The 25,587-nt window shown below is 43.7% G+C and overlaps 1 protein-coding gene across 5 annotated transcripts in view; it reads left to right on the forward strand.

The window, feature by feature from the left end:
• The window catches only part of Ube4b (ubiquitination factor E4B), a 115,083-nt gene that overhangs the window by 64,474 nt on the left and 25,022 nt on the right, over nucleotides 1-25,587 (forward strand). For all 5 annotated transcript variants that reach the window (XM_035439411.1, XM_027398262.2, XM_027398264.2 and 2 more), the window contains 9 exons: nucleotides 4,691-4,774; nucleotides 12,983-13,039; nucleotides 14,332-14,448; nucleotides 14,526-14,624; nucleotides 15,300-15,413; nucleotides 16,697-16,895; nucleotides 18,540-18,678; nucleotides 23,935-24,034; nucleotides 25,278-25,405. In XM_035439411.1, coding sequence (XP_035295302.1) covers nucleotides 4,691-4,774; nucleotides 12,983-13,039; nucleotides 14,332-14,448; nucleotides 14,526-14,624; nucleotides 15,300-15,413; nucleotides 16,697-16,895; nucleotides 18,540-18,678; nucleotides 23,935-24,034; nucleotides 25,278-25,405 — 1,037 coding nt within the window. The remainder of the gene's footprint in view (nucleotides 1-4,690; nucleotides 4,775-12,982; nucleotides 13,040-14,331; nucleotides 14,449-14,525; nucleotides 14,625-15,299; nucleotides 15,414-16,696; nucleotides 16,896-18,539; nucleotides 18,679-23,934; nucleotides 24,035-25,277; nucleotides 25,406-25,587) is intronic.

The raw sequence follows: 25,587 nt of genomic DNA on the forward strand, positions 1-25,587 counted from the left end.
TGTAAGGAGGTGAATACAACAAAAATACATTATGTGTATGTATGAAAATCTCATAATGAAAATCCATGCATAATTAATATAGGCTCTAAAGGAAACCAATAAGAACGTCATTGAAGTATAAATCTAATTAATCTTTACCAATAAAAATTGGGTGTCAGATATGGGGTAAAAACGTGAAAGATTAGAGAAGCAGTCACAGTGGCTTCCTACCTCCAAAGGGATCGAGATCCTCTCTCAACCCTGCTGTACTACTGCCTGTCTCCTCTCTATGGCTCTCCAAACCTCTATGGTTAATTTTGGTCAGCTGGTGGCTGACTCCACCCTCTGACTCCAAGCAAGCTTTGTCACAACACAATCAAAATAATCACGTTTCACCCCTTTTGCCTAAATAAAAAGCCAAGGTTTCAACCAACATAGTAAAACTATATACAGTAAGTACAATAACCACATACAAATATATACAGGCAAGGATTACATTAACAGTGTGATAAGGGATGTCTTTCTGTAGGCTGCGAATATGTGTTATTGGTTGATAAAGCTGTTTTCACCAATAGCTCAGACATACTACTGCTAGCTCTCTCTTATCAATTAACCCATTTCCATTAATCTGTGTATTGCCACAAGAGTGTGACTTACAGGTGGTGCTCCGGCATGTTTCTCCCTCCACATCTACAAGTCTCCCTGACTCCACCTTCTTTCTCTCAGTTCCTCTGTTTGGTTTTCCCACCTAGCTATGTTTTGCTTGGCCATTGATCAAAACACCTTTATTCATCAACCAATAAATGCAACACACATTCACAGCATATAAAAGGACATCCCAGATCATCTCTCCTTTTCTGTCTAATTAAAAAAAGGAAGGTTTTGATATTAACATAGTGAAATTACATATAACAGCACAGTTAAGCAAGAATTACAGTTACAATGTTTAGTCTATTTGCATTTGGCAAAATTTAGAGAAAATATTCTATCATCTATCTCTGTGAGTCTAACGTTTTATATCTAATTTATCTTTTATCGTAACAAAGGAAAACTATAACTATATTCAGTTCCACCAAAGACCCCAGAAGGAAATGTTACCTAAATAAATAGGAAGTGCATTGCAAGCAGCTTCCACAATTCTAGAAATGACAGGTACATCTGGACAGTCAGTCACCCAAAGTTCCTCTGCAACATTGGGGTGTCTGTTGAGCCTGCAGTTCTAGCGTATCTGGCAGACTTTTCAGTGAAGCAGGAAATTTGGGATATCTGTTCTGCCTTGTACTGGCACAGTTTGTCAGTTGCTTTCTTCTGTGTGCTATAGAATGTACGGCATTATAGACTCTTTATAGTGAGGCAGGGGCCCGGAAGAACTGTCCCATCTTGTTTAGCACTCATGTTCATGTGGGTCCTGCATGTCTGGTTTATACAGCATACAGTCAGGCCGTCAAGGCAAGAGAAGTTTCTTGCCCATTGGCTAGCTTTTGCCATAAAGAAAGCAAATTCCATATGGAGTTTCTTTGGTTCCCATCGTCTTCATTTAAGCAGATTGGTGCTGCCAGGAGCTGACATGTCTCATAGTCACGAAAAGCCTAAGTTCTTAAAACATTTTAAATGTCATAATCTGTAGGTCTCTGAAGATTACCTATCCATCTGAAATATATCTCTGTACATCTAGAAAACCTAACTAACCTGACTATAAGTTTAACTATTGTAGGCAACTATTAATCTTTATTTCTTAATTGTACATTTCATTTGGTGGCACAAGCCTTTAATGCCAGCACTCAGGAGGCAGAGGTATGTGGATCTCTGTGAGTTCAAGGCCAGCCTGGTCTACAGAGTGAATGCCAGGATAGGCTCCAAAGCAATACAGAGAAACCCTGTCTCAAAAAAAAACAAAACCCAAAACAAAACATAATACCTTAAACAAGAGTAGAGATACATATAGCATAACGAAATTGACCTTAAATTTGTATCAATAAACCAAAATCCATACTAATGTATCATATCCCCTTTTTTCTTTAGAGATTGACTAACCATTAACCATTTATAATCAACCCCCTTTAAATGAAAACAAGCATTTATAAACAGTATTTAGGAACTTCGGAGTCGTTTTGTAACACTACTTCCTGCTGATTGGGGCTGCTGTTAATCTTATGTGGATCCTCAGGAAATATATGGGAAATGCCTCTTCCTAGATTTCACTGTGTATGTGACCAGTTGGCACAATACCCTTTGCTTTGTTTCATAGCTAGTATATTAATAACTCTTGGTAAGTCCTTTGAATTCTTAAATATTTTAAAAACACAGTCCAGGCCACATCAGGTATGTTGGGGAATGCCTTTAATCCCAGCACTCACCAGTCAGAGGTGGGTAAATATGGGTTAGAAACCAGCCTGGTCTATATAGTAAGTAAGTTCCAGGCTAGCCAGGGCTACATAGTGAGCCCTCATCTGAATGGGAGAAAAAAGAAGGAAAGAACAGTTCAGGACTCAAGAAGAAAAATCTGTTTAAGGTTACACCTTCTCTGGTGTTGTTAACTGTTGCTATTACTGATGTCTTTTGGACTTGGGGGAACAACAGAGGCAACTTAACTTAGTGAGCTCTTTATCTTTAGGGAGATCATGAACTCCAGTGGAAAAAAAGAATTGTCTCAGGAGGTTTAAATGAAGTGGCCTTTGGGTGTGATCAGCATTAACGAACACCTTTCCTTTTGTAAAAGCAAGCATTTGAAGAACTCAAGAGTAGTTTTAAAATCAGGCCAAGAGCCACCCAGAAGGGACATGCTATGCAGAGGTCACAAAGTCACCTTTGATGGTTTTATCAAGAAGGTGGCATGAACTCAGTGGCAGCTAACAGCACAGCTAGGTCTCCATGGCTCACAGGAAGCCGGCGCCTTCTCTTGCCAGCTGGCATGAAGGCCATTGTCCTTCCTCTGTTACCGTGAGATTTTTTTGTTTGTTTTTTTCGAGACAGGGTTTCTCTATACCTGTGGAGGCTGTCCTGGAACTCACAGAGATCCTCCTGCCTCTGCCTCCTGCTGGGATTAAAGGCTGCCACCACCACTCCATGAGTTTTATCTGGAGGGAAGTGTTGTACAACAGGGAACTGCTAACCGAATTGGTCCGCAATGGGCCACGTTTTACCTTTTCATCTAACAAGTTGGCAGATGTGATTTGCTATGTCCTCAACTGGAATTTCCCCTTCCTTTTAATGTTTGGGCGATACTTCTAGATGAATAAACAGAAACACATGTAAGACTGAAAGTGAATAGCAGAAACTTTTGTCTGTACTAGTAAATATTTACTAGAAAAATAAATGAATTATTTGCAATGTGCAGATCACTAAAGTAATATAATGCCTTGGCTGGCAAGCTGTCTCAGTGGGTGAAAGTGCTTGCTGTGAGGCTGGATGACCTAAGGTTGGTCCCTGAACCCACAAGAGAAAGATAGTACTGACTCCTGAAAGAGAAATTTGAAAAATACAATCCTTGATGGAGGGAAATGTTTTATGCTTATTCATATTTTCCCGGTTTATTATCAGTTAAGTTCTTACTTGCATTGGGGGATAACTCTACTAAAAAGCAAAGCTTAAAGTATTTCTTAAAACATAATTAAATTTCTTTCTGGTGGACTGTTATTGGCAACCATCTGGCATTTTAGAACTTGTTTTGCCTTTTCCTCTTGATTGCAGTTTTGGCACCTCCTGCCCCCTGCTGACTGTTACTCCCAGTTTTCAGCTAGTTTACAAAAGCTCATTACTTCTCCCCTGATTATTCCGGTCATGGGACCAGGGTGATCTCTTCCAGAGCTGTTTGGATAGCACAAAATGCTCCACAGGCGCATGTGATATACGGTGCTCTTTTGGTCCTCTGTCTTATCTTCTCTGTGGCCCAAGGGATTGGTCCAAGTTTTCTAGTGTCCTCAGGCTACGCTCCTTTTCCTGCTTGTGCTTCAGATTGCCAGTGGCTGTGTATGTGCGTTTTCCCTTGGTGTTGTTAGTCTTGGATTCTAGCCCACTCCTAATTGTGTGGCTCAGTGCAGCACACGATGGAGTTTGAAGGTGGGCTGTGTTGAGCAGGGCTTGCACACTGTTCCCATGTCAGTGCAAACCTTGTACAGTTTTTATGCCCTTCCATTTTCAGGTCAGGTGACTATATTAATTGTGCTGTGTGTGAAGGTAAGGCAGACTTACTAATCATTTGTTTTTCAGTTTGAACATTGATCAACTGTCTCCTTGTTCTCAGTAAAGCTGATTGTAACAAACAGAACCAAACAGTGTTTTAAGTATAGGTGGATTTGAGAAGGTGGAGCACTTGGGTACTTTCTCTACAGACCATAGGTGTGCACCTTGGAGGAGGAGGGTAGAGTAGTGAGGTATGCAGAAGTCTGCAGTGAGGCAGGCCCTCTGAGCACTCAGCAGCTGCAGCTGTGCTGGGTGCTGTTGGGTGTCAGCGCGTCCCGCTGGAGTGTTAGTGTCCATCAGCACCCTTTTCTGGAAAATTGAACTCCCTTGCTTTATGGTGAGCCTCATTGGTCAAGTGGGTCAACACTCAGGATTCACCATGCTTTTTCTAGAAGAGAGGAAGGAGAGGAAGGGTTCTCCTGGGGGAAAGTAGGAGTCCTGGACCCGCACAGCCAGGACCTTGTCCGACATGCTTGCAGACTTCATTTCCCTTAAACCTAATGTTTGTGCTTTTCTTTTTTTCTTACAGATCTTTATCCCTATTTTACAAGGCCTGGCTCTTGCTGCCAAAGAGTGCTCCCTCGATAGTGACTACTTTAAATATCCCCTCATGGTAAAAAATCTTTTTCCTTTTCTTTAAGAGATAAGTAGATATTTTTCTTTTGGTTCTGTGTTTAATCTTGTTTTCAAACTTTTGGTTGTTGAGATGGTCTCATGCCTTCCAGACTGAAGGTAACCCTTAATTCTGATTCTACTTCCCCTGCATTTCACGTGCTTGACTACAGCTGTAAACACAGGAGAGTGACTCGGGGAAGCCATGCCTCTCGTCTGTGCTCTTTCTCTGAAGTAGAGATGTCTGATGCCCCAAGGTGCTCAGAAGAAGCAGAAATTTTAGGCAGAATCCTTAGCTAGATTTTCACCAGGGATTCTGCTGTTGTAAAACACTTCTGCTATGCAGATATGTCTTAAGTTCCAGCACGCTGGAGGCAGAGGCAGAGGCAGGTGGATCTCTGTGAGTTCTAGGCCAGCCTGCTCTACACAGTGAGTTCCAGAACAGCCAGAGCTATATAGAGACCCTGTGTCAAACAATGGGAAAACAAGTGAGACACTCCTTTCTGTTTGGGCTTTGAAATTCTGGAGACCAATGCCTTCAGGTATCCTTTTTGTTACAGGATTATAACGGGAAAAATGTCAGACCATGAAACTCATTCACTTTATGTATATCCACAACTTTGTATAAATTGATATCTATGTTTGTTCTTGTACTCATCCTATTGATTTGATTCTGTCATGTCATGACTCATTGGTGTCTTTGAATGCATCCACAGAGCTCCGGGAACAAGCTCTCTTCCCTTAGAGCAGTAGTACTCAATTTTCCTAATGCTGCAATCCCTTCACACAGTGGTTCTTGACCTCCCTAACACTGTGACCCTTTAGCACAGTGGTTCTCAGCCTTCCTAATGCTGCAGTCCTTTGACACAGTGGTTCGTAACCTTCCTAATGCTGCAGTCCTTTAGTACAGTTCCTCAGTTGTTGTGACCCTTGACCATAAATCTTCGCTACTGTTATGTAAATATCTGTGTTTTCCAATGCATTGTCTTGACTCCTGTGCAAGGGTCATTCACCCCCCCAGAGCTTGAACACTGCTGCCTTAGGCTGCTCATGATTCATGGTAAGTGTTACATCCAGCAAAATATCTTGACAGGTAGGTAGACCATGATAAGTGCTCAAAGAAGTGACAAAAGATCTACTTGTTTTTTTTTTTTAGAAGAATCAGAGCTAGACTATCATTAACAAGGTAAAAGTTGACAGCAATGCTGGAATGAGAATGTGAGGCTTAGCCAAGTGTGGTAGATGTTTCATGGAACCCCAGCCACTGGAAGTCGGAGGCAAGAAAGTTGGTCATGGATTGGAAAGGCCAGCTTCATCTGCTCAGTGAATTCCAGGCCCACCTAGACTACAGCGTGAACCAGGTCTATCAGTGCACTTGACTCCGCCCTGTGAAGTCACAGGAGGAGGATCGGGTGCTCAGGGTCACCCCCTCTACATGTTGTGTGAAATTAACCCTGGCTACAAGAAATCCTGTGGAGGTGGTGGTGTTTGCCCCTCAAATAACCGCTCAGAGAAACTTACTATTGATTGTAAATGCTTAGCAGATAGACTTGGTACTGGCTAACTCTGAACATTTAAATCAACCCTTATGAGCTGTTCTTTGCCCCGTGGCTTGCTGCCGTTTCTCAGTACAGCGCGCCCATTCTGCATCTGCTTGGGACGGCCCAGCTCTGCCCCTTTCTCCCAGCATTCTCAGTTTTGCTCTCCTACCTCAACTTATCCTGTTCAGCTGTCGGCCAGTCAGCTTGTTTATTAAACCAATAGTGACATATATTCATACAGTGGTAAGGAATATTCCACAGTCCTGTCTAAATAAATAAATTTGAATGCTGGACGGTGGTGGCGCAGGCCTTTGGTCCCAGCACTTGGGAGACAGAGGCAGGAGGATCTCTGTGAGTTTGAGCCCAGACTGGTTTATAAATCAAGTCCTAGGTCAGCCAAGGCCACACAGAGAAACCCTGTCTTAGGAAAAAAAAAAAAAGTTTGAACCTGGTGTATTGTAGGTCAACACTTAGGAGCCTGGGACAGGAGTATCATTTCAAGTTTAGACCAGCCTGGAGTTCATGATAAGTTCCCAGACAAGCCTGGGCTATATAGTAAGATCCTGTCTTTAAAAAAACAAAACAAGAGCAACCGAGGGGGTGACCCGCAGGATGACAGTGTGTCTCAGCAGCCAAGTGGGCACGCTGTGGCTCCGCATGAACTGAGTGGCCATCTGAGCCTTGGGCCCATCTAGGCCCGGAGAAGCGACCACCGGAGGCTCAGCCCTGCTTGCACCCGAGGGAACGTTCAACCCTCAACTGCACCAGTTGGAGGAGGAGAGGGACCCCCTGAAGCACAGGCTCCATCCACCTCTACCAATTAGAGGAAGAGATGAGCATGAAGGTAAGAATACCGTCAGCAGCGTGAAGAGCAATATGGCAGCACCAGAACTAGTGATGCTACAGCAGCAACACCTGAAGGTCCCCAAATAGAGGAAGCACTCATTAGAAATAACTTCATGAGGATGATTGCGTCCTTAAAGAGGAAATGAAAAATTCCCTTAAAGAAATGGAGGAAAAGACAAGTGAAAAATTGGAGATCAGCAAAGCTCTTAAAGAAAACCAAGAAAAAGCAATCAAACAGGTGAAGGAAATGGTTCAAGCCTTGAAAACTGAAGTAGAGGAAATAAAGAAAATAGAAACCTAGGGAATTCTGGAAATGGGAAAACTGGGTAGATGATCAGGAGCTACAGATGTTAGCATAAACAACAGAATATAAGACATGGAAAAGAGGGCTGGAGAGATGGCTCAGAGGTTAAGAGCTCTGCCTGCTCTTCCAGAGGTCCTGAGTTCAATTCCCAGCAATCACATGGTGGCTCACAACCATCCGTTATGAGATCTGGTGCCCTCTTCTGGTGTGCAGATACACATGGAAGCAGAATGTTGGATACATAATAAATAAATAAAATCTTTAAAAAAAAAAGGGATGGAAAAGAGAATCTCTGGTGTTGAAGATACCATAGAGGAAGTAGATTCATCAGTCAAAGAAAATATTAAATCCAACAAATTCCTAACACAAAATATCTGCGAAACATGGGATCCCATGAAGAGACCAAACCTAAGAATAATAGGAATAGAAGAAGTAGTCCAGCTCAAAGGCACAGAAAATATATTTAACAAGATCATAGAAGAAAACTTTCCCAACCTAAAGGACATGCCCACAAAGGTACAAGAAGCTTACAGAACACCAAATAGAATGGACAAAAAAAAAAAAAGTCCCCATACCATGTAATAAGCAAAACACTAAACATACAGAATAAAGTAAGGATATAAAGAGCTGCAAAGGAGAAAGGCTAAGTAACATATAAAGGCACACCTATCAAAATTATACCTGATTTCTCAATTGAAACAGTGAAATCCAGAAGGGCCTGGTCAGGCACTACGCAGACACTATGAGACCATAGATGCCAGCCCATGATACTGTATCCAACAAAATTTTCATCACCGTATATGGAAAAGACAAAATATTCCACGAGAAAACCAGATTTAAACAATACCTATCCACAAATCCATCCCTAGAGAAGCTAGCGAAATCCAATACTAGCAAATTAACAGAACAACTGAAAGCTCTAGAACAAAAGGAAACAAACTCACCCAGGAGAAGTAGACAGCTGGAAATATTTAAATTGAGGACTGACATCAATAAAATAGAAACAAAGGAAACAATACAAAAACTCAGTGAGACAGAGTTAAGAAAATCAACAAGATAGACAAAGGTTTATCCAAAGTAACCGAAAGGCAGATCGAGAATATCCAAATTAAGAAAATCAGAAATGAAAGGGGGACCTAACAGGAACTGAGGAAATCTAGCAAATCATCACGTCATATTTCAAAACCCTGTAGTCCACAAAAATAGAAAATTTAAAGGAAATATACAATTTTCTCCGTAAGTAACACATACCAAAATTAAATGAAGACCAGATAAACAAATAGATTTATAACCCCTATGGAACTAGAAATAGTCATCAAAAGTCTCCCAACCATAAAAAGGCCATTGCCAGGTGTTTCCAATGCAGAATTCTACCAGAACTTCAAAGAAGAGCTAGTGCCAATACTCAAATTGTTACACACAACGGAAACAGAAGGATCATCGGCAAACTCTGGTACCTAAACCAAACAAAAGACACAAGTAACAGAATTACAGACCAATCTCCCTCATGGACATTGATGCAAAAATACTCCATAAAATACTGACAAACTGAAACCAACAACGAATTAGAAAAATCATCCAACATGATCAAGTAGGATTCATCCCAGACATGCAGGGATGATGGTTCAACATACGAAAATATGTCAATATAATTCACCATATAAAACAAACTGAAAGAAAGAAAGAATGAATGAAAGAAAGAAAATACAAAAAAACCTCATGATCATCTCATTAGATACTGAAAAAGCCTGTGACAAAATTCAACACCCCTTCAGGATAAAGGTCTTGGAGAGGGCAGGAATATAAGGAAAATACCTAAACACAATAAAGGCAATATACAGCAAGCCAAAAGCCAACATCAAACTAAATGGAGAGAAACTTTTGAGTGATCCCATTGAAATGAGGAACAAGACAAGGTTGTCCACTCTCTATATCTATTCAGTATCGTATTTGAAGTCGTAGCTAGAGTAATAAGACAACAAAAGGAGATTCAGGGGATACAAATTGGAAAAGAAATCCAACTTTTGCTATTTGCTGATATGATAGTATACATAATTGACCCCAAAAATAGCAAAAAATGGCAAGTTTACCTAAAGAAATCTACAGATTCAATGCAATACCCAGCAAAATTCTTCATAGATCTCAAAAGGGCAATACTCAACTTCATATGGAAAAACAAAACCCCAGGATAGCCAAGACAATCCTCTACAGTAAAGGAACTTCTGGAGGCATCACCATAGCTGACTTCAAGCTCTACTGTAGAGCTACACTAATGAAAACAGCATGGTATTTGCATAAAAACAGACAGGTCGATCAGTGGAATTGAATGAAAACCCTGATATTAATCCACACACCTATTAGCCCCTGATTTTTGACAGAAAAGCTAAAATTATAAAATGGAAAAAAAAAAGCATCTTCAACCAATGGTGCTGGCATAACTGGATGTCGACATGTAGAAGAATGCACATAGATCCATCTCTATCACCATGCACAAAACTCAAGTCCAAATGGATCCAAGACCTCAACAAGACAGAATGGGAAAAAATCTTTACCAATCCCACATCTGACAGAGGATTGATCTCCAAAATACACAAAGAACTAAAAAAACCTAGATGCCAAAAGACCAAATAATCTAATAATAATATTGGGGTACAGATTTAAACAGAATTCTCAACAGAACAATCTCAGATGGCAGAAAGACAGGTAAGGAAATGCTCAGCATCCTTAGTCATCAGAGAAATGCAAATCAAAACAATGCTGAGAGACCATCTTACACCTGTCAGAATGGCCAAAATCAAAATAACCATTGACAGCTTACGCTGGAGAGAATATAGAGAAAGGGGAACACCCCTCCATTGATGGTGGGAGTGAAAACTTTGTACAGTTGCTTTGGAAATCAGTATGGTGGTTTCTCAGAAAATTGGGAACCAGGCTACCTCAAAAGCCTGCAATACCACTTTGGACATATACCCAAAGAAGGCATATTCACACCACAAAGACATGTGCTCAGCTATGTTCATAGCAACATTCATAATAGCCAGAACCTGGAAAAAACCTAGATGCCCCTCAGACAACCTAGAAGAATGGATAAGGAAAAATGTAGTACATTGGTACAATGTACTACTCAGTGGTAAAACCAATGACATCTTGAAATTTGCATGTAAATGGACGGAACTAGAAAAGGTCAAAATGAGTGAGGTAACCCAGGGCCACAAAGACAAATATAATATGTATTCACTTATGAGTAGATGATTAGACATAAAGCAAAGGACAAACAGCCTACAGGCCACAACCCTGGAGAACATAGGTAAGAAAGAAGATCATAAGAAAGACATACAGGGGGCCCGGAGAGATGGATCAGAGGTTGGGAGTGCTGGCTGCTCTTCCAGAGGTCCTGAGTTCAATTCCCAGCAACCACATGGTGGGTCACAACCATCCATTATGAGATCTGGTGTCTTCTTCTGGTGTACAGATATACATGGAAGCAGAATGTTGTATATATAATAAATAAATAAAATCCTTAAAAAAAAAAAAAAAGACATACTTGGATCAGCCTAGGAAAGGGAAAAAGACAAGAGCTCCTGAATACATTGTGAGCATGGAGGGCAGTGGAGCTCAATAAAAAATAAAAAATAAATTAAATTTTAAAAAAGTAGATAAATTAAGGATTTGAGCCGGGCGTTGGTGGCGCATGTGTTTAATCCCAGCACTCTGGAGGCAGAGGCAGGCGGATCTCTGTGAGTTCGAGACCAGTTACAGCTCTTGGTCTACAAGAGCTAGTTCCAGGACAGCCTCCAAAGCCACAGAGAAACCCTCTCTCGGAAAAAAAAAAAAAAAACAAAAAAAAAAAAGAATTTCTGTTGCAGCGATGCTGCTGAGGTGTGTCATAAAGTGTGCCTGGCTGAGCGCAGACGGAAGGGGGATCGTCTGCTGCTGTCAGCTGAGGGATTTCGTCAGTGGTGCCCATGTCTTCACTGCCATACATTTGTTTCTCAACTGTTGATTTTTTTTATCCTGATTTGGATTAGTTTAGTGTTTCAGTGAGAATTTAGTGACCCATATCACCAAAATGTCCTTGGTGAATGACAGAGTTGGCCTTTGTGGTAGAAAGTGCTTTAATTTGGGAGCTGCCGTGGATGCTCGTTCAATAATGAGGGTGCATCTGAAGGGCATAGAGGAGGGACTGAGAAGAGGACAGCGCAGTGAGCCAGGAGCAGGAAGTGTGGTAGCTCAGAGATGATGCATCATTGGTGAGCTCTGCTCTGTTCTCTTCGTCAGCACTGGAGGGTTTCTGATGCTGATGTCACTGGGCATGTGGCAGATGCCTGCAGTCCCTGGGCAACATAGCAAGGCCTTGTCTGGAACGAACGCACGCACGCACGCACGCACGCACGCACACACGCACATACACACACACACACACACACACACACACACACACACACACACACACACACAGAGAGAGAGACCAACAGCAACAATAATGATGAGGATGTCATCTGTCTGCCAGATCCCCCAAACTCCCCAGGGTTTTTCTTAAATTGTGGATGGTGTGTTGCTTGGTGTTGGGATTGTCTTAGGCTCTTCTTGTGGTATTAATGGAATACTATGCAATGAAAACTTAAACCTCTCAGCAGTTCTCAATGTCAGTGACTTCAATATTCAATGGCTGTTCCACAACTTCTCAGTCACACAGAAAGTAATTTCGTATTCATTGTCGCTCATGGGACAGGCTAGACTGTTGATCATAACTTACTGTGGCATGAGGACAACGCTGAAGAAGAGTTCCCGCGCCTGCCTTGTGTTTGGATGTCACGTCACACTTATAGATGTTCTGCATCCGGTAGTTTCTTGGGTCCAGAGTAAAGCCCTGGGTAGTGCTGGCAGGATTGCGCACACAGTCCATGTAGCAAATCTTGTGTTATGAAATAATATGAAGCAAAAACTCAGTTTTTAAAACTAAGTGCACACCTTTTGGAAAGGGCCTCAGAGGGCATTCTTTCTGCATATGAAGTGTGAGTGGTTTCTAGCTGTGCTTTGTGTTTCTCCTTTAAGTGCTTTTTAATTAATTTAATTTAAATATTCTTTCATACAACGTATTTTTATCATGTTTTTCCCCTTCCCACAAAGGTATTTTTGTTTTGTTTGAGACAGGTCTTTGTGTACCTCTGGCTCTCCTGGAACTTTGTAGACCAGGCTGACCTCCAGCTCACTGAGGTCAGCCTGCCTCTGCCTCCTGAGTGCTGGGACTAAAGGTGTGCCCCAGGTCACCTAGGCAGGAGGCTGCTCTTTTTGTTGTTTGTTTTTGCAATGCAGGGGTGTTCATTTACTAAGTGGTAAAAGTAGTGAGGTGGATGACCTCATGAAGAACTCACCAAGCGTTTGTAGTGGAAATGTAAGCTTGCTGTCACACATGGCAGCTGTCACACATGGCAGCTGTCACACATGGCAGCTGTCACACATGGCAGCAGTGGGAGACAGAACGTATCCCGGTGATTCTATCCTGTCTTCTCTCTAGGCACTAGGTGAACTCTGTGAAACCAAGTTTGGGAAGACACACCCTGTGTGCAGTTTGGTAAGTGTGACCTGGTAAGCCTGTATGCTGACCTTCACCAGGCAGCTGACTTTGTCACCAGACAGAGGCCATTTTCAAAGTAGTGTCAGCTACATATTTCTCTTGAAAGACTTGAATGTAGGCGGGGTGTGGGGCTACGTTGTTAAATTGCTGTTACATGTGGTATTTTCTGTGATGACGTCTGTGATGTGTGCTATTTTCTGTGATGACGTGTTTCCTTTTGTCTGATTTCTTGGGGTTAATTACTCTTACTACGAGAGTAGCAGGTGCTGTGGAAAATGTGCAGACCCTTTGAGTAGCATCAGAATGGGTCTTTGAAATTTCCCTTACAAGTGTCTTGACCTCTGACAGGCAGTTGATGGTTTTAGGGGTTCATAGTCTGCCTACTGCTATGGTAACCTTGCTGAAGTAAACGGTTCCCTACTCATGCCTATGTAAGTAAGCATCATACTGTGCTTACAGGTGCAGTGGCTACACAGAGAACACACGGGACCAGAGCAGAAGGGAATAGAAGTCGTTTGGGGAGAATTATATCAAACTACACACACACACACACACACACACACACACACACATGCACACACACACACACACACCACACACCACACACATACACATGCACACCACACACACACACACACACACAGAGAGAGAGAGAGAGAGACAGACACACACACACACCACATACACATACACATGCACACCACACACACACACCACACACACCACATACACCACACACACACATGCATGCACATGCACACACACGCACACATACACACACCACACACACACACACACACACACACACACACACACACACACACACACAGAGACAGACCACACACACACACCACACATGCACACACACACACACAAAGACATACACACACACACCACACACACACATGCACACACACACACCCCACACACACATATGAATACACACACACCACACACATGCACACACACAAACACACACCACACATGCACACACATGCACACATATATACACACACACACACACACCACACAAATGCGCGCGCACACACACACACACACACATGCACACACACAGTGAAAGAAATAAATTTTTAAAGCATTTATTATAAAAATGTGGAAGTTGGAGAGTAACCTCTATTGGGGGGGTCAAAAAAAAAATATCAAAAGGTACCTGACTTGTTTGTGCCTTGTATTTTGGGATGCTTGATCGCCAGAATTGGCTGGGCGTTCTGAGCTCCTGCCATGGTAGCCTCCTTAGCATCTTGACTGTCCCTCTGTGCTGTGTCTAGGTCGCCTCTTTGCCCCTGTGGCTGCCGAAGTCCTTAAGCCCTGGTTCCGGGCGGGAGCTGCAGAGACTGTCCTACTTAGGGGCCTTCTTCAGCTTCTCGGTCTTTGCGGAGGATGATGTGAGTACACACTTGATGCCTCTGCAGCCCTCCCCAGTATGCTGTATGCTGACTGAATAGTTCCCCTCTCTTTCCAGGCAAAGGTGGTTGAGAAATACTTCTCAGGGCCCACCATTACCCTGGAGAACACCCGTGTCGTCAGCCAGTCACTACAGCATTACCTGGAGCTGGGACGGGTAGGTTTTCTGAAGGGAAGCCAGGGGAGAGGGCCTCCCTAGGGAGGAGAGGCCTGTTTCTTAGGTCCACTGCTGCCCAGGTCACTCATTCACAGAGGTCAGATGTTTTACATGGAAGATGCTCCATGTAGAGCTGTTAGCACTTGTTGCTGCTTCTGGGAAGAGATGAAGCCCAGGCCCTGCACCTGAGGGTGCCAGTCACCTGTCTCCCAGAGAACCCCACATGTGATATGAGTAATGACTGAAGCCCAACTGTGTTATTTTCTCTGGGAGTGTCACTGGGGACTGGAGTGATGTCTAGTGGCTGTGCTTTCCCTCCGTCTTTCCTGTAGCCCTGGAAGTCATGAGGATGAGCACAATCTGTTCGTGTGTGGCAGGCACCCTTTGCTGACCCACTGGTCCCACATAGAGTTTATATGTCCTTTATCCTGTAAACGTGAAGTGCCTCGCTAACCCAGGCCATTCTGGTCATGGGACAAGAGTGACAGAGGCGGGTTTATTAAAAAAGGCTGCTCGATGCCCTCCCCACTGCTTGCTGCTGCTCCCCGTGTTCCTCCTGGGCACATGTGGTGACTGTCGTGGGTTTGCTGCACGCAGCGGACGTGGAAGTGGGGAGGGGGTGGCTGTTCTCATGAAAGAAGCCAATTTTTTTTTTTCTTTTTGAAAATAATTCAGCAAGAGCTTTTCAAGATTCTACATAGTATTTTGTTAAACGGTGAAACTCGTGAAGCAGCTCTCAGTTACATGGCGGCCATCGTCAATGCCAATATGAAGAAGGCCCAAATGCAGGTAGGAGTCCCCGAAATGCTCTCTGCTCCTTACTGGACCTGTTCTAGTTCAGTCTCAATGCGGCACGTTCTGGGATCCGGAAGACAGAATGGAACAAGACAGGCAAGCCTCCCGCTGTGTGGAGCCTGAGTTCTCTGCAGGGAGTAGTCATGCAAGCACAGTATTGCAGGCAGTAATGGAGTCTGTGATGGGTGTGCAAAGGGTTAGCGAGTACTTGTGGGGAGCTGGAAGAAAGGTAGAGGAGGGAATTGTATTCAGATAGCAGGGTGGCCTCTGTGAGTAGGTGGCATTTTATTAAAACCTTTACTGAGGAACCAGTCATCACAAATCTGAGAATAGAACCCTCTTGGTATATATGTGGTCTCAGAGCAGAAATGAGCCAGCTTTAACCCCAAGACACAGGCCTTGGTGACTGGGGGAAAACGGGCAGGTAAGAAAGAAGCCAGGGGCTTGAGACTACTCAGGGCCTATAGGTGAGGACTGTAGTACACTCACTGAAGAGTAGGCAGGGCTGTCACCAAGGAAACCACAGGGAATGGCGTCAGAGCAGACCTGAAGTCACGAGGATTTCACTGCTCATGCTAACAGAGGGGAAATTAAAAGTTCTAGATTATTATTAATAGTAAGTTCTCTGAAGTAAAAGAAGACAAGAATAGAGAGGGGCAGAACCCTGCGACTTGTGGTGCTGCTCACAATGCTGTGTCCATGCTGTTGACGTTGTCACTTGGTCTTGTCACTAAGCTCCCAAGAACTGTTCAGTCAGAAGAGATCACAAAAAATTCCATCAGGTTTTATGTGAGTTTACAGTTTCATAATGGCCCATGTTCACGGTTGACCTCAGCTACATGAGGTCTGTGAGTTAGTTATCCATATTTGATGTTTAGTTCTCTGTGCCTCAGTTTCTTCATTTGGCAATGGAGTTAACAGTGGCAGCTAACCAGTGGGCTTCTTATTTGGAAAGCATTAGATCAGTTCCTAGTGTGTGCTGGCCCCTCGGCTCTAGCCAGCTTCTTATGGTCAGCTGTCACATGGGAGTTGTGCTGGTGTTCTTGAGAAATAAGGAGGAGAAAGGAAGCTACATTTATTCTGTTTTTGCTTACTGACTGATTCTCTAAGTGTGAATTGTATCATATAGACTCCGGTTATTGCAGATGTCATCCATGGTCACCACACACCCTGACTTTGGGGCCTGGTCACATTTGAACGTCCCATCTGCTTTTATGGAAACTTGTGCCAGATTTGTACTTAACAGTTGTTTTAATCACTTTTGCCTTTGGTCACAGGCGGATGATCGGTTGGTGTCTACAGATGGCTTTATGCTGAACCTCCTTTGGGTCCTGCAGCAGCTAAGTACAAAAATCAAGTTAGAAACAGTGGACCCCACTTACATATTCCACCCGAAATGTCGGATTACTCTCCCGAACGATGAGACGAGAATAAATGCAACGATGGAGGATGTGAACGAGTGGCTGGCTGAGCTCTGTGAGTGATGTGTCTGCTGCTACGACACCTCTCTTTCATCTGATTGGCTCTGGGACATAGAGATGCCTAGTTAAAATTAACATAGTAAAATTTCTTCCTTGAATTTCTAAACATGAATATATAGAACAGATAGGTGGGAAAGAGAAGAAAAACAGCAACTTTATTGTGGAGATTTTGTGTTGTAGTAGTTGTAAATATAACTATTTTAAGGTGTGATGGTAATAATCTTGCTTGTTGGTAACATAGAATATATTATCAACCCATGTCAATTTGGTTTTTTTAATATTTTAAAATTATGTGTGGAATGAGATAAATTCCTAAGTACCTCAAAGTGGAAATACCATGATCAAATGTACACCTTCTAGAAAAGTAATTACTTGGTTCTCTTACTTCGTGTATGCCTATAACCCCAGGAGACTGAGGTAGGAGAATCACGAGTTCAAGGCCAGGCTGGACTGCACTGCAAAATCCTGCCTTATAAGACCAAGAAAAGAAAGAATTCGGTGTTGTTTAAACTCATTTCCTCAGTCTAAAGTGAATTCTGGCAGTATTTGACATAAAATTATATTACAGTTCTGTGGAAGGGGCAAGGGAGATGCACAGAGGATAATTAATGGAGCAGCAGTTGACTGGGCAGCATTCTTTTTCAGTCTTAGATTCCCTGTAGTGTCCAGGCTCGCTTTAAGTTTCTAGACTCAAGCAGTTCTCCTGCCTCGAAATCCTAAGTAGCATGACTGTGCCCTTGAAGCCCTGCAGCTGGTTAAGGGGTGCAGTTCCATAGGAGAAACACCCCTCAATGGTCTTCAGCACAGCAGGATAGCCATGGCCAGCAGTCGTTGATGTATATGTCATAAAAGCTGCAGAGGGGAGGGGATTTGGATGTCCCCAACACAGAGAAATGATCAGTGTTTGAAGTAGTCTGAGCCTGACATGCTGTGTTAAGTACAGACTGCCCAGTAGACGAGTCGGGTTGTCTGCTGGTTGAAAACTACCCCACATACAGGGGCTCGGGGAGGGGGGGGGGATGTACTGCACACCTTTAGTCTCAGCACTAGGAGGCAGAGGTGGAGTTCATGGACAGCTTGATCTACATAGAGAGTTCCAGGCTGGCCAGAGCTGCATAAAGAGATCCTGTCTCAAGAAACAACATGATATGAAAATTCCCCGACTGTGGAAATGGCTCATTTGGTCAGTAACGCGACGCCATGCAAGCATGAGGGCCTGAGCTCAGCTTCCCAGCATCCACACAAAAGCTGGGTGTGGCAGTCCATATCTGTTACCCCAACACTAGGTGGAAGGAGACAGGATGATCCCTAGATCATTGGCTGTCTAGCCTAGTCACTTGGTAAACTCTATGTTCAGTGAAATACTCTGTCTTAAAAATTAAGGTATAGAAAGACACAAACAACTTCACATACCAAATGCAGCCCCATGTCCTTACACCGCGCACACACACACACACACACACACACACACACACACACACACACACACACAGAGAGAGAGAGAGAGAGAGAGAGAGAGAGAGAGAGAGAGAGAATATTCTTAACTCATTTTCCTTCAGAATAGAACGTTTTCCTTGTGGCTTATAATTGATTTTAGTTAAGGGTTCATGTTTTGCTTGTTTCTCTTCTCTTTTTCTAGATGGAGATCAGCCTCCGTTTTCTGAGCCAAAATTTCCTACGGAGTGTTTCTTTCTGACCCTGCACGCTCACCACCTCTCTATTCTGCCTAGCTGTCGTCGCTACATCCGCAGACTGCGAGCCATCCGAGAGCTCAATAGGTATGTGCCCCACACGATCTCTGTCTGGCATTGTGTTACTGCTGCCTCTTAGCACAAGCACGGCTGGGGTCAGTAGATCTGGGTGTAGACCGTGTGCATTGCATATGCCGTCGGCCTCTACTGCCCTGCCAGTGGCTCTCATTCGTCCAGTGTCCTTCAAGGTGACAAAGTGATGCAGAGGTTGATTTCTGAACCCTTGGTGTTTGTCTCTGTGTGTGGTCTCTAAACCTTGCCACTTGTTGTGAAGATTACCGGGCACCACTTTTGGAAGCCCCTGCCTTGACTTCATACCTTCTTGCCCTGGAATGTCAAACCCTGTTTTCCTGTGATAATCAAGGAAACACGCAAATCCCCCTTTGCCCTGTTGTCTCTATCTGAGGAGCCCGAACACTGGCCCCCAGCTCTAGCTGTCAGTCATCAAATCATTACAGCGGTTGCTGTGTTCTGTGTCCTGATGTTCTAGCTTCTGCAAACAAATGCACATCCTGGGAACAGGCATGGACTGGACAGGCCGTTGAAACCTCTTCCTTTCTGGGCTAGCGCGGTTGTCAGAGAGGCTATCTGTAACACGTATACCAGACCATTCACTCTAATGCTGACTCTGAAGATTCTTTTTGTTTGTGTGTTTGGTTTCTTGAGACAGGGTTCCTCTAGTTTCTCTGTCCTGGAACTCACTCTGTAGACCAGGTTGGCTTCGAACTCACAGAGACCTGCCTTTCTTTGCCTCCTTGCAGTGTTGGGATTAAAGGCGTGCACCATCACTGCCCAGTGACGCTGTAGATTGTTAAAAGCTTGGTTTCCACGTACAATTGTGCGGTTTGTAGATGGTCACAGTCCTTTTTCTTTTTTATACTTTTATGTTTTACTTCATTGGCTATAAAGTTTTGACTTGATTTATTAGATTTTTTAAAGACTGATTTAGTATTATTTGAGAAGCATGAGTGCTTTTCTCTCATGTTTGTCTGTGCAACACATGTGTGCAGTGCTCATGGAGGTCAAAAGAAGATAATAGATCTGGAGCAGGAGTTATACGTGAAGGTGGCACCATGTAGGTGCTGGGAAATTTACCGAAATCCTTTGTAAAGATCAACAGTGTTTCTAACCCCTGAGTCACCTCTCCTGTCCCAGGATTTTGCAGGTTTTTTTCTTTTTTTAAAGATTTGTTTTAATTTTATGTGTATAAATGCATTGCCTACATGTATGTATGTGCATGACATGTGTGTTTGGTACCCTTAGAGGCCAGAAGAGGGCTTTGGATCCTCTCAAAGTGTTGGTGCTGGAGATGGAATGCTAACTCCACCTACATATGGCGTCCAATGTGGGGCCCCTACATTCACATAAAACCTGAGTACGCTTTAAAAAGGTTCTAAACACACAAAAATGGGGCCAAATGTGGCTCCTGATAACCGTCTTTTCTCAGGTAGGCTTGATACTAACAGCAGAGGCACAGCTATTTTAAGTGGTCCTGATACCAAACACTTACATTGGGCCCATAAGCAAGTTGCACGGTCCTCAGTGGCAGCATGGCCCCAACAACTTCCCAAAGCTGGGGTGGTGAATGTAGCTCCTGCAAGGATGGCTGCCTACATTCTCTATTGTTTGTTTGCTTTTTGTAAGGAGTCTAACTTAGAGCCCTGGAACTCCCAGAGATCCACCTGCCTCTGAGACCACATTGTTGAGATTAGTGGTGTGCCTAACTTAACCTATTTTGTTTAATTCACAATATTTCATAGTTATAGTCAGGGTTGTATCTTGTTATATTTTCTGGCTGAATTGTGTTGTGGTCAGAGGATACGCGCTCTGTGTGATTTTTATCTAACTCACAGTATTTTAAAGTCACAGTAAGGGTTGTATCTTGTTACATTGTTCCATTTTCTAGCTGAATTGCACTTTGGTCAGAGTGTATGCTCTGTGTGATCTTGGGCTTTTGAAGCCAGCCATGCTTCTTCATCTCTTTCTCAAGTTTTCTTCATCCTAGCTAACTTTATTCACTTTTAATACCAGCCACTGACAGTTGAGGAAATAGCACAGTGGGTGAAGAAACTGGCCACCAAGCCTGGCAGTCTGACTCTAGTGCCAGATCCCCATTGTGGAAGGAAAGAACTGACCCCTTGCTAAGAGTTCTCTGCCCACACAATAAGCAAAATAAAATCAGTCACCAAGAGAGGTTTCTGTAAATGTCAAGCTGTGATTGTGTATGAGTGTATTTCTTCCTCTCTGGATAAGTGTCATTTGCAATCCCATAATTCCCACTGATGCCACTGGCCACCTTTGGTGCTGACAATATTGTGCCACTTGGAGATGCAGTGGTATGATGTGAGATATGTATGTGTATGTGTTTCATTTATGTCATTCACAGAAATCAATTTCTATTTCTAATATTCATTGATAATGCTAACATCTCATGTAATGCAGAGCAGGCTCACTGAGGAAGTGTCATATGACAAATTGGCATTAATATTCCAGGCTCCTTTAGTTTTGAGTACCTTGCAACTGGACTAGGTTATTGTCAATTCCAGTAGTTGGGCTCACTCTTTGAACCCCTCCCCACTATTCAAGAGTCTGTAGTGGGAACAGTGGTGACAGTGAACTTTGTCCCACACAGATGTTAGCATTGTTCTCAGTTGCTCATCAAGCATCCTCAGAATCCATTCCATACATAGGTGCAGGTACATTCCCACGTGACATTCCAAAGACGCTGTTCACACTCAAGGCCTAGAACTTGTGAATGTCACCGTACATGGTAAAGTGATCTGACAGACACCATCAACAGATCATCCTGATTCATCTGGGAGGGGCCCTTGTCATCACAGGGCTTTGTAAGGAGGGAATGACGTCAGACTAGAGGAAGAGCTGCAATGACATAAGCAGAGGTCAGAGTTACTGGAGTCAGGCGTTCAAGCTTGTACATAGCCCTGGCAGGAACAATGAGCGGGAAAACACACCCCCCTCTACAGCCTGCAGAAGGCCCTGTCTCTGCAGCCTTGCCTGACTCATTACCTCCAAATGCCAGCAGCACCTGGGTTCTGTTTCAAGTTCCTGACCTGGAGTACAGAGCTGATGCCACAGATCTTGCCGTGTTCAGACATCTGCTCCTCTCGCATAGGATTTTATAATCTCTGCAAAGCAGTGGTTGCTGACTGTTTTGGTTCTAGAGGTACTGAAGGGGGGGTATATGCTCAGACATCAGTCATCAATAAAGAAAATACCCACAGGCTTTCCCACAGGCCAATCTGACAAAGATATTTTCTCAGTTGAAGTACCCCCTACCCCACTTAACCCTGGCTTCTGTCAACTTGACCAAAAAAACAAAAAACAAACAAACAGAAAACCTACCCAGCACAGCCATGTGCTACAGGTTTTGTCCCAGGACTAGGGTACAGTGTCTTTATATAATCTGTTTGTGCCACTAGTGCCCTTGGAGGTCAAAGGAGGGCAGCATATGTCCTGGAACTGGAGTTAGAGGCTGTGTGAGCCACTGTGGTGATATTTTGTTTATGATATAGCTAATAAAGCTTGCCTGAAGATCATAGTGTAAAGCTAGCCACACTAGTTAGCCATAGAGGCCAGGCAGTTGTGGTACTCACCTTTAATCTCAGGATTCAGGAGACAGAGGCAGATGGATCTCTGTGAGTTCAAGGCCACCCTGGGCTACACCAGAGTGAATCTGTCTAAAAGAGAACTCACACAAAGGTGATCCCAGTAATTGGGATCATGTGCCTTTAATCCCAGTACTAAGGAGGTGGAGACAGGAAGGGACATGGCTGGGTGGAAAGAGGAATATAAGGTGGGGGGAGATGCCAGCTCACTTGGGAGCAATCTGAGGAATGGTGCCATCAGTCTGAAGCAGTAAGGTCTAGGCAGTCTGAGGACAGGACTGCCTCTGTGGTCTGAGCATTATTAGAGGTGAGGATTCTAGTGGCTGGACGATTTGCCTCTCTGATCTTCAGCTTTAACCCTAATGTCTGTCTCTGGGCTTTTATTATTAATACCCAATTAGAATTTGTGCTATAAGCCACCATGTTGATGCTGAGAACTGAACCTATGTCCTTTGCTGGAGCATGATTTGTTACTGGCCATTGAGCCATCTCTCCAGTCCTTGGATGTGACATTGTTAAAAGAAGCCATTATTCTGTCTACTGTACTCATATTCTAGTCTAGCCCAAAGAATCCAGGTGTTACAAGATAATGAGAAAGGGAAGTGTGGAGTGTTTTGTTTTTGAACTCTGGCATAGTGGGAAGGACGCTTTGACAGGGAAATCACTTCTGCCTAGCAGTGGGACCTCTGCCATAGCCTCAGCCCAAACCCCTCTGCCCCATGCTTTCAGAATTCTCCTGCAAGTGCCCTGATAAAAGGGATTCTGCCTTCATGAGAATCGTCAGTTTAGGAGTCAGGGAACTGTGATGTTAGACCTTCAACTATCTGAGTTTCTACACAATATCGTGAGGAGATTGTGGGACCCTGGGAAGTAAGCAAGTGTTTAATATTGGCAGCGTGTTAGGTGATGATGGTGGTCCCTCCGTGATAGATGTTCGAGCCGTCACCTACAAGGGACCGAGGCAGCCACAGGGAGGACCAGCTAAGGACAGAAGGAAGCCATTTGCTTTGGCAGTTGATGAGGCAGAATTGCTTAGAATTTTCACACGGACAATCTTTTAACCTCTCAGAGCAGCAGGGTAACTAAGAAGATGATATTTCATCATGTCTCAAGTGTGTTTTTTGCCCAGGGGTTGGTGGATGTAAACAGTGGACGGATGTCTCACCATGTAGCTCTGGCCTTGAACTCACAAAGATCTTACTGCACCTGCCTCCCAGGTGCTATGATGAACATTCTTTAACACACATAGCGGATCCCTGAGTTCAAGACCAGCCTGGTCTACAGAGTGAGTTCCAGGACAGCCAGGGCTATACGGAGAAACTCTGTTTTGAAACACCCCTACCCCAAAAGACACATTATTGTTATTATTAATGCTGTCAATTAAACCAGAACTTACAGTGGGATATGATCTGGTTTTTATTTTTGTTCTGAGACAGGATCTCACCATGAAACTCTGTCCGTCTTAGAACTTTCTATGTAGAGCAGGCTGGCCTCATACTCACAGAGAACTGCCTGCCTGTGCCTCCCATAGCTCCACTTTCTAAAATACTTGAAATGGGAAGAGAATTATATCAGGGAGTCTGTGAAGTGAATGGGTAAAGTGCACTGGGTATTTTCTTTCATTTGATTGTTAGTATGTTTTGTTTGTTAATTTCAGAACCGTGGAAGATTTGAAAAACAATGAAAGCCAGTGGAAAGATTCCCCACTGGCCACCAGACACCGAGAAATGCTGAAGCGCTGTAAGACTCAGCTTAAGGTTTGTATGGTTTCTCGGCACAGTTTTGGACTGGCCTCTTGGTAGTGATAGTTGTACCAGCATAATGAGCAGGTGTTTGTCCTTCTTTTCTCATTGTTCTTTTCCCTGAAGGTAAATTAGAATCATTTAAAACGTGTTGATACTTTGCATATTTCTGTATATAATTATTTAAATCCCAGTAGAGGATACATGTATGCTTTACCGTGAATTCTTAGTGTTGTCATTCTTGATGTAACCTCTCCTCCCTTTCCCAACCTTGTGAAAGACCCTTCAGCCCTCCACATTCCTGCTCCAGTACACTCAGCCACACCGTGTTCAACAAAGCACATGGTGGTAGTAGATCTCTTTCACTTGCCCCTTGTTTTTCATTTCTAATTGAAAACAATCTATTACATGGAACCTAATTGAAAATGGAAAGGTCCCTGCTGGTGGGGCTCTGCTAAGCACCGGCATTGGGAAGGCAGAGAAGCACCTGTGTACACTCTCTGTGCTTATGCTCAGATTATAAAGCTGTTAGCTGCTCGTGCTTAGCGGGATTACAGAGAAAAGTATCTTTGATTCTTTGACAAGCTAAAATTTCAGGTTTTTGCTTGCTAATAGGCCAGACTGCTTTTAAGATACAAAATAGTGGCTCCTGCCTATACCTCCAGCAGATGGGAGTTCAGCTATGAGTTTAAGGCCAGCCTGGGCTACAGGATGCAGAATAAGCCAGGGCTCCCCTTTCAGCTCTGTAGCTCCTTTATATTCCAGTTGTGTTCAAGGGATCTGTCATAAGCTGGTGGACCCCACCTATCACGCATGTGCTTCTGTGTTCTCTTTCCCAAGGCAGTCCTAGTGGGCAGACATTTTGTTTGAGGGTAGTACATAAATGGTAGTGTTGAAATGCAGATACAATTTGTCTGGCTCTTTTCCACTGAGTGTCTGCATGCCCAGAGGGCCTCCCTATCAGCCCCATCACCCATCCAAGTTACTGAGAATTGGTATCAGTGCCTAACCTCAGGCACTGTTTGGGTACGGTCCTTTATTATGCTCAGTGGTTTGCATGGCATACCTACCTGTTACTTTTTTTTTCTCAGGAAGAAGAAAGGTCTTGACACAACAGTCAGTGTCCTGTAGGTAGTTAGAAAGTTCTGGAGATTGTAGAGCCTAGATGCCTTAGCTCCTGGCCCCTCTCCCTGCCTAGTCACAATAGGGGTCTTGGTTCCAGACTAATCTATGGGCGGGGGCACACCTACTTCCACAGAAACTGGTACGGTGCAAGGCCTGTGCTGACGCTGGCTTACTTGACGAGAGCTTCCTGAGAAGATGTCTGAATTTTTATGGCCTTCTCATTCAGCTGATGCTGCGCACCCTGGACCCTGCCTATCCCGAGTGAGTGTGTCTTCCCTCTGCCGAGTCCCACTGTGCTCGCTGTGTCGTCCTAACTGTTCTTCAGTCATGACTAAAGCCAAACCCTTAACCTTGCAGGGATTTGCGTTTCATTTCCAGGATTATATTTATATTACATAGACTGTGAAGCAGTATTAATATTTCCCTGTGTGTTTTTTAATTGG

This window comes from Cricetulus griseus, chromosome 2 (genome assembly GCF_003668045.3).
Source record: "Cricetulus griseus strain 17A/GY chromosome 2, alternate assembly CriGri-PICRH-1.0, whole genome shotgun sequence".
In the NCBI taxonomy this organism is placed as follows: domain Eukaryota; kingdom Metazoa; phylum Chordata; class Mammalia; order Rodentia; family Cricetidae; genus Cricetulus; species Cricetulus griseus.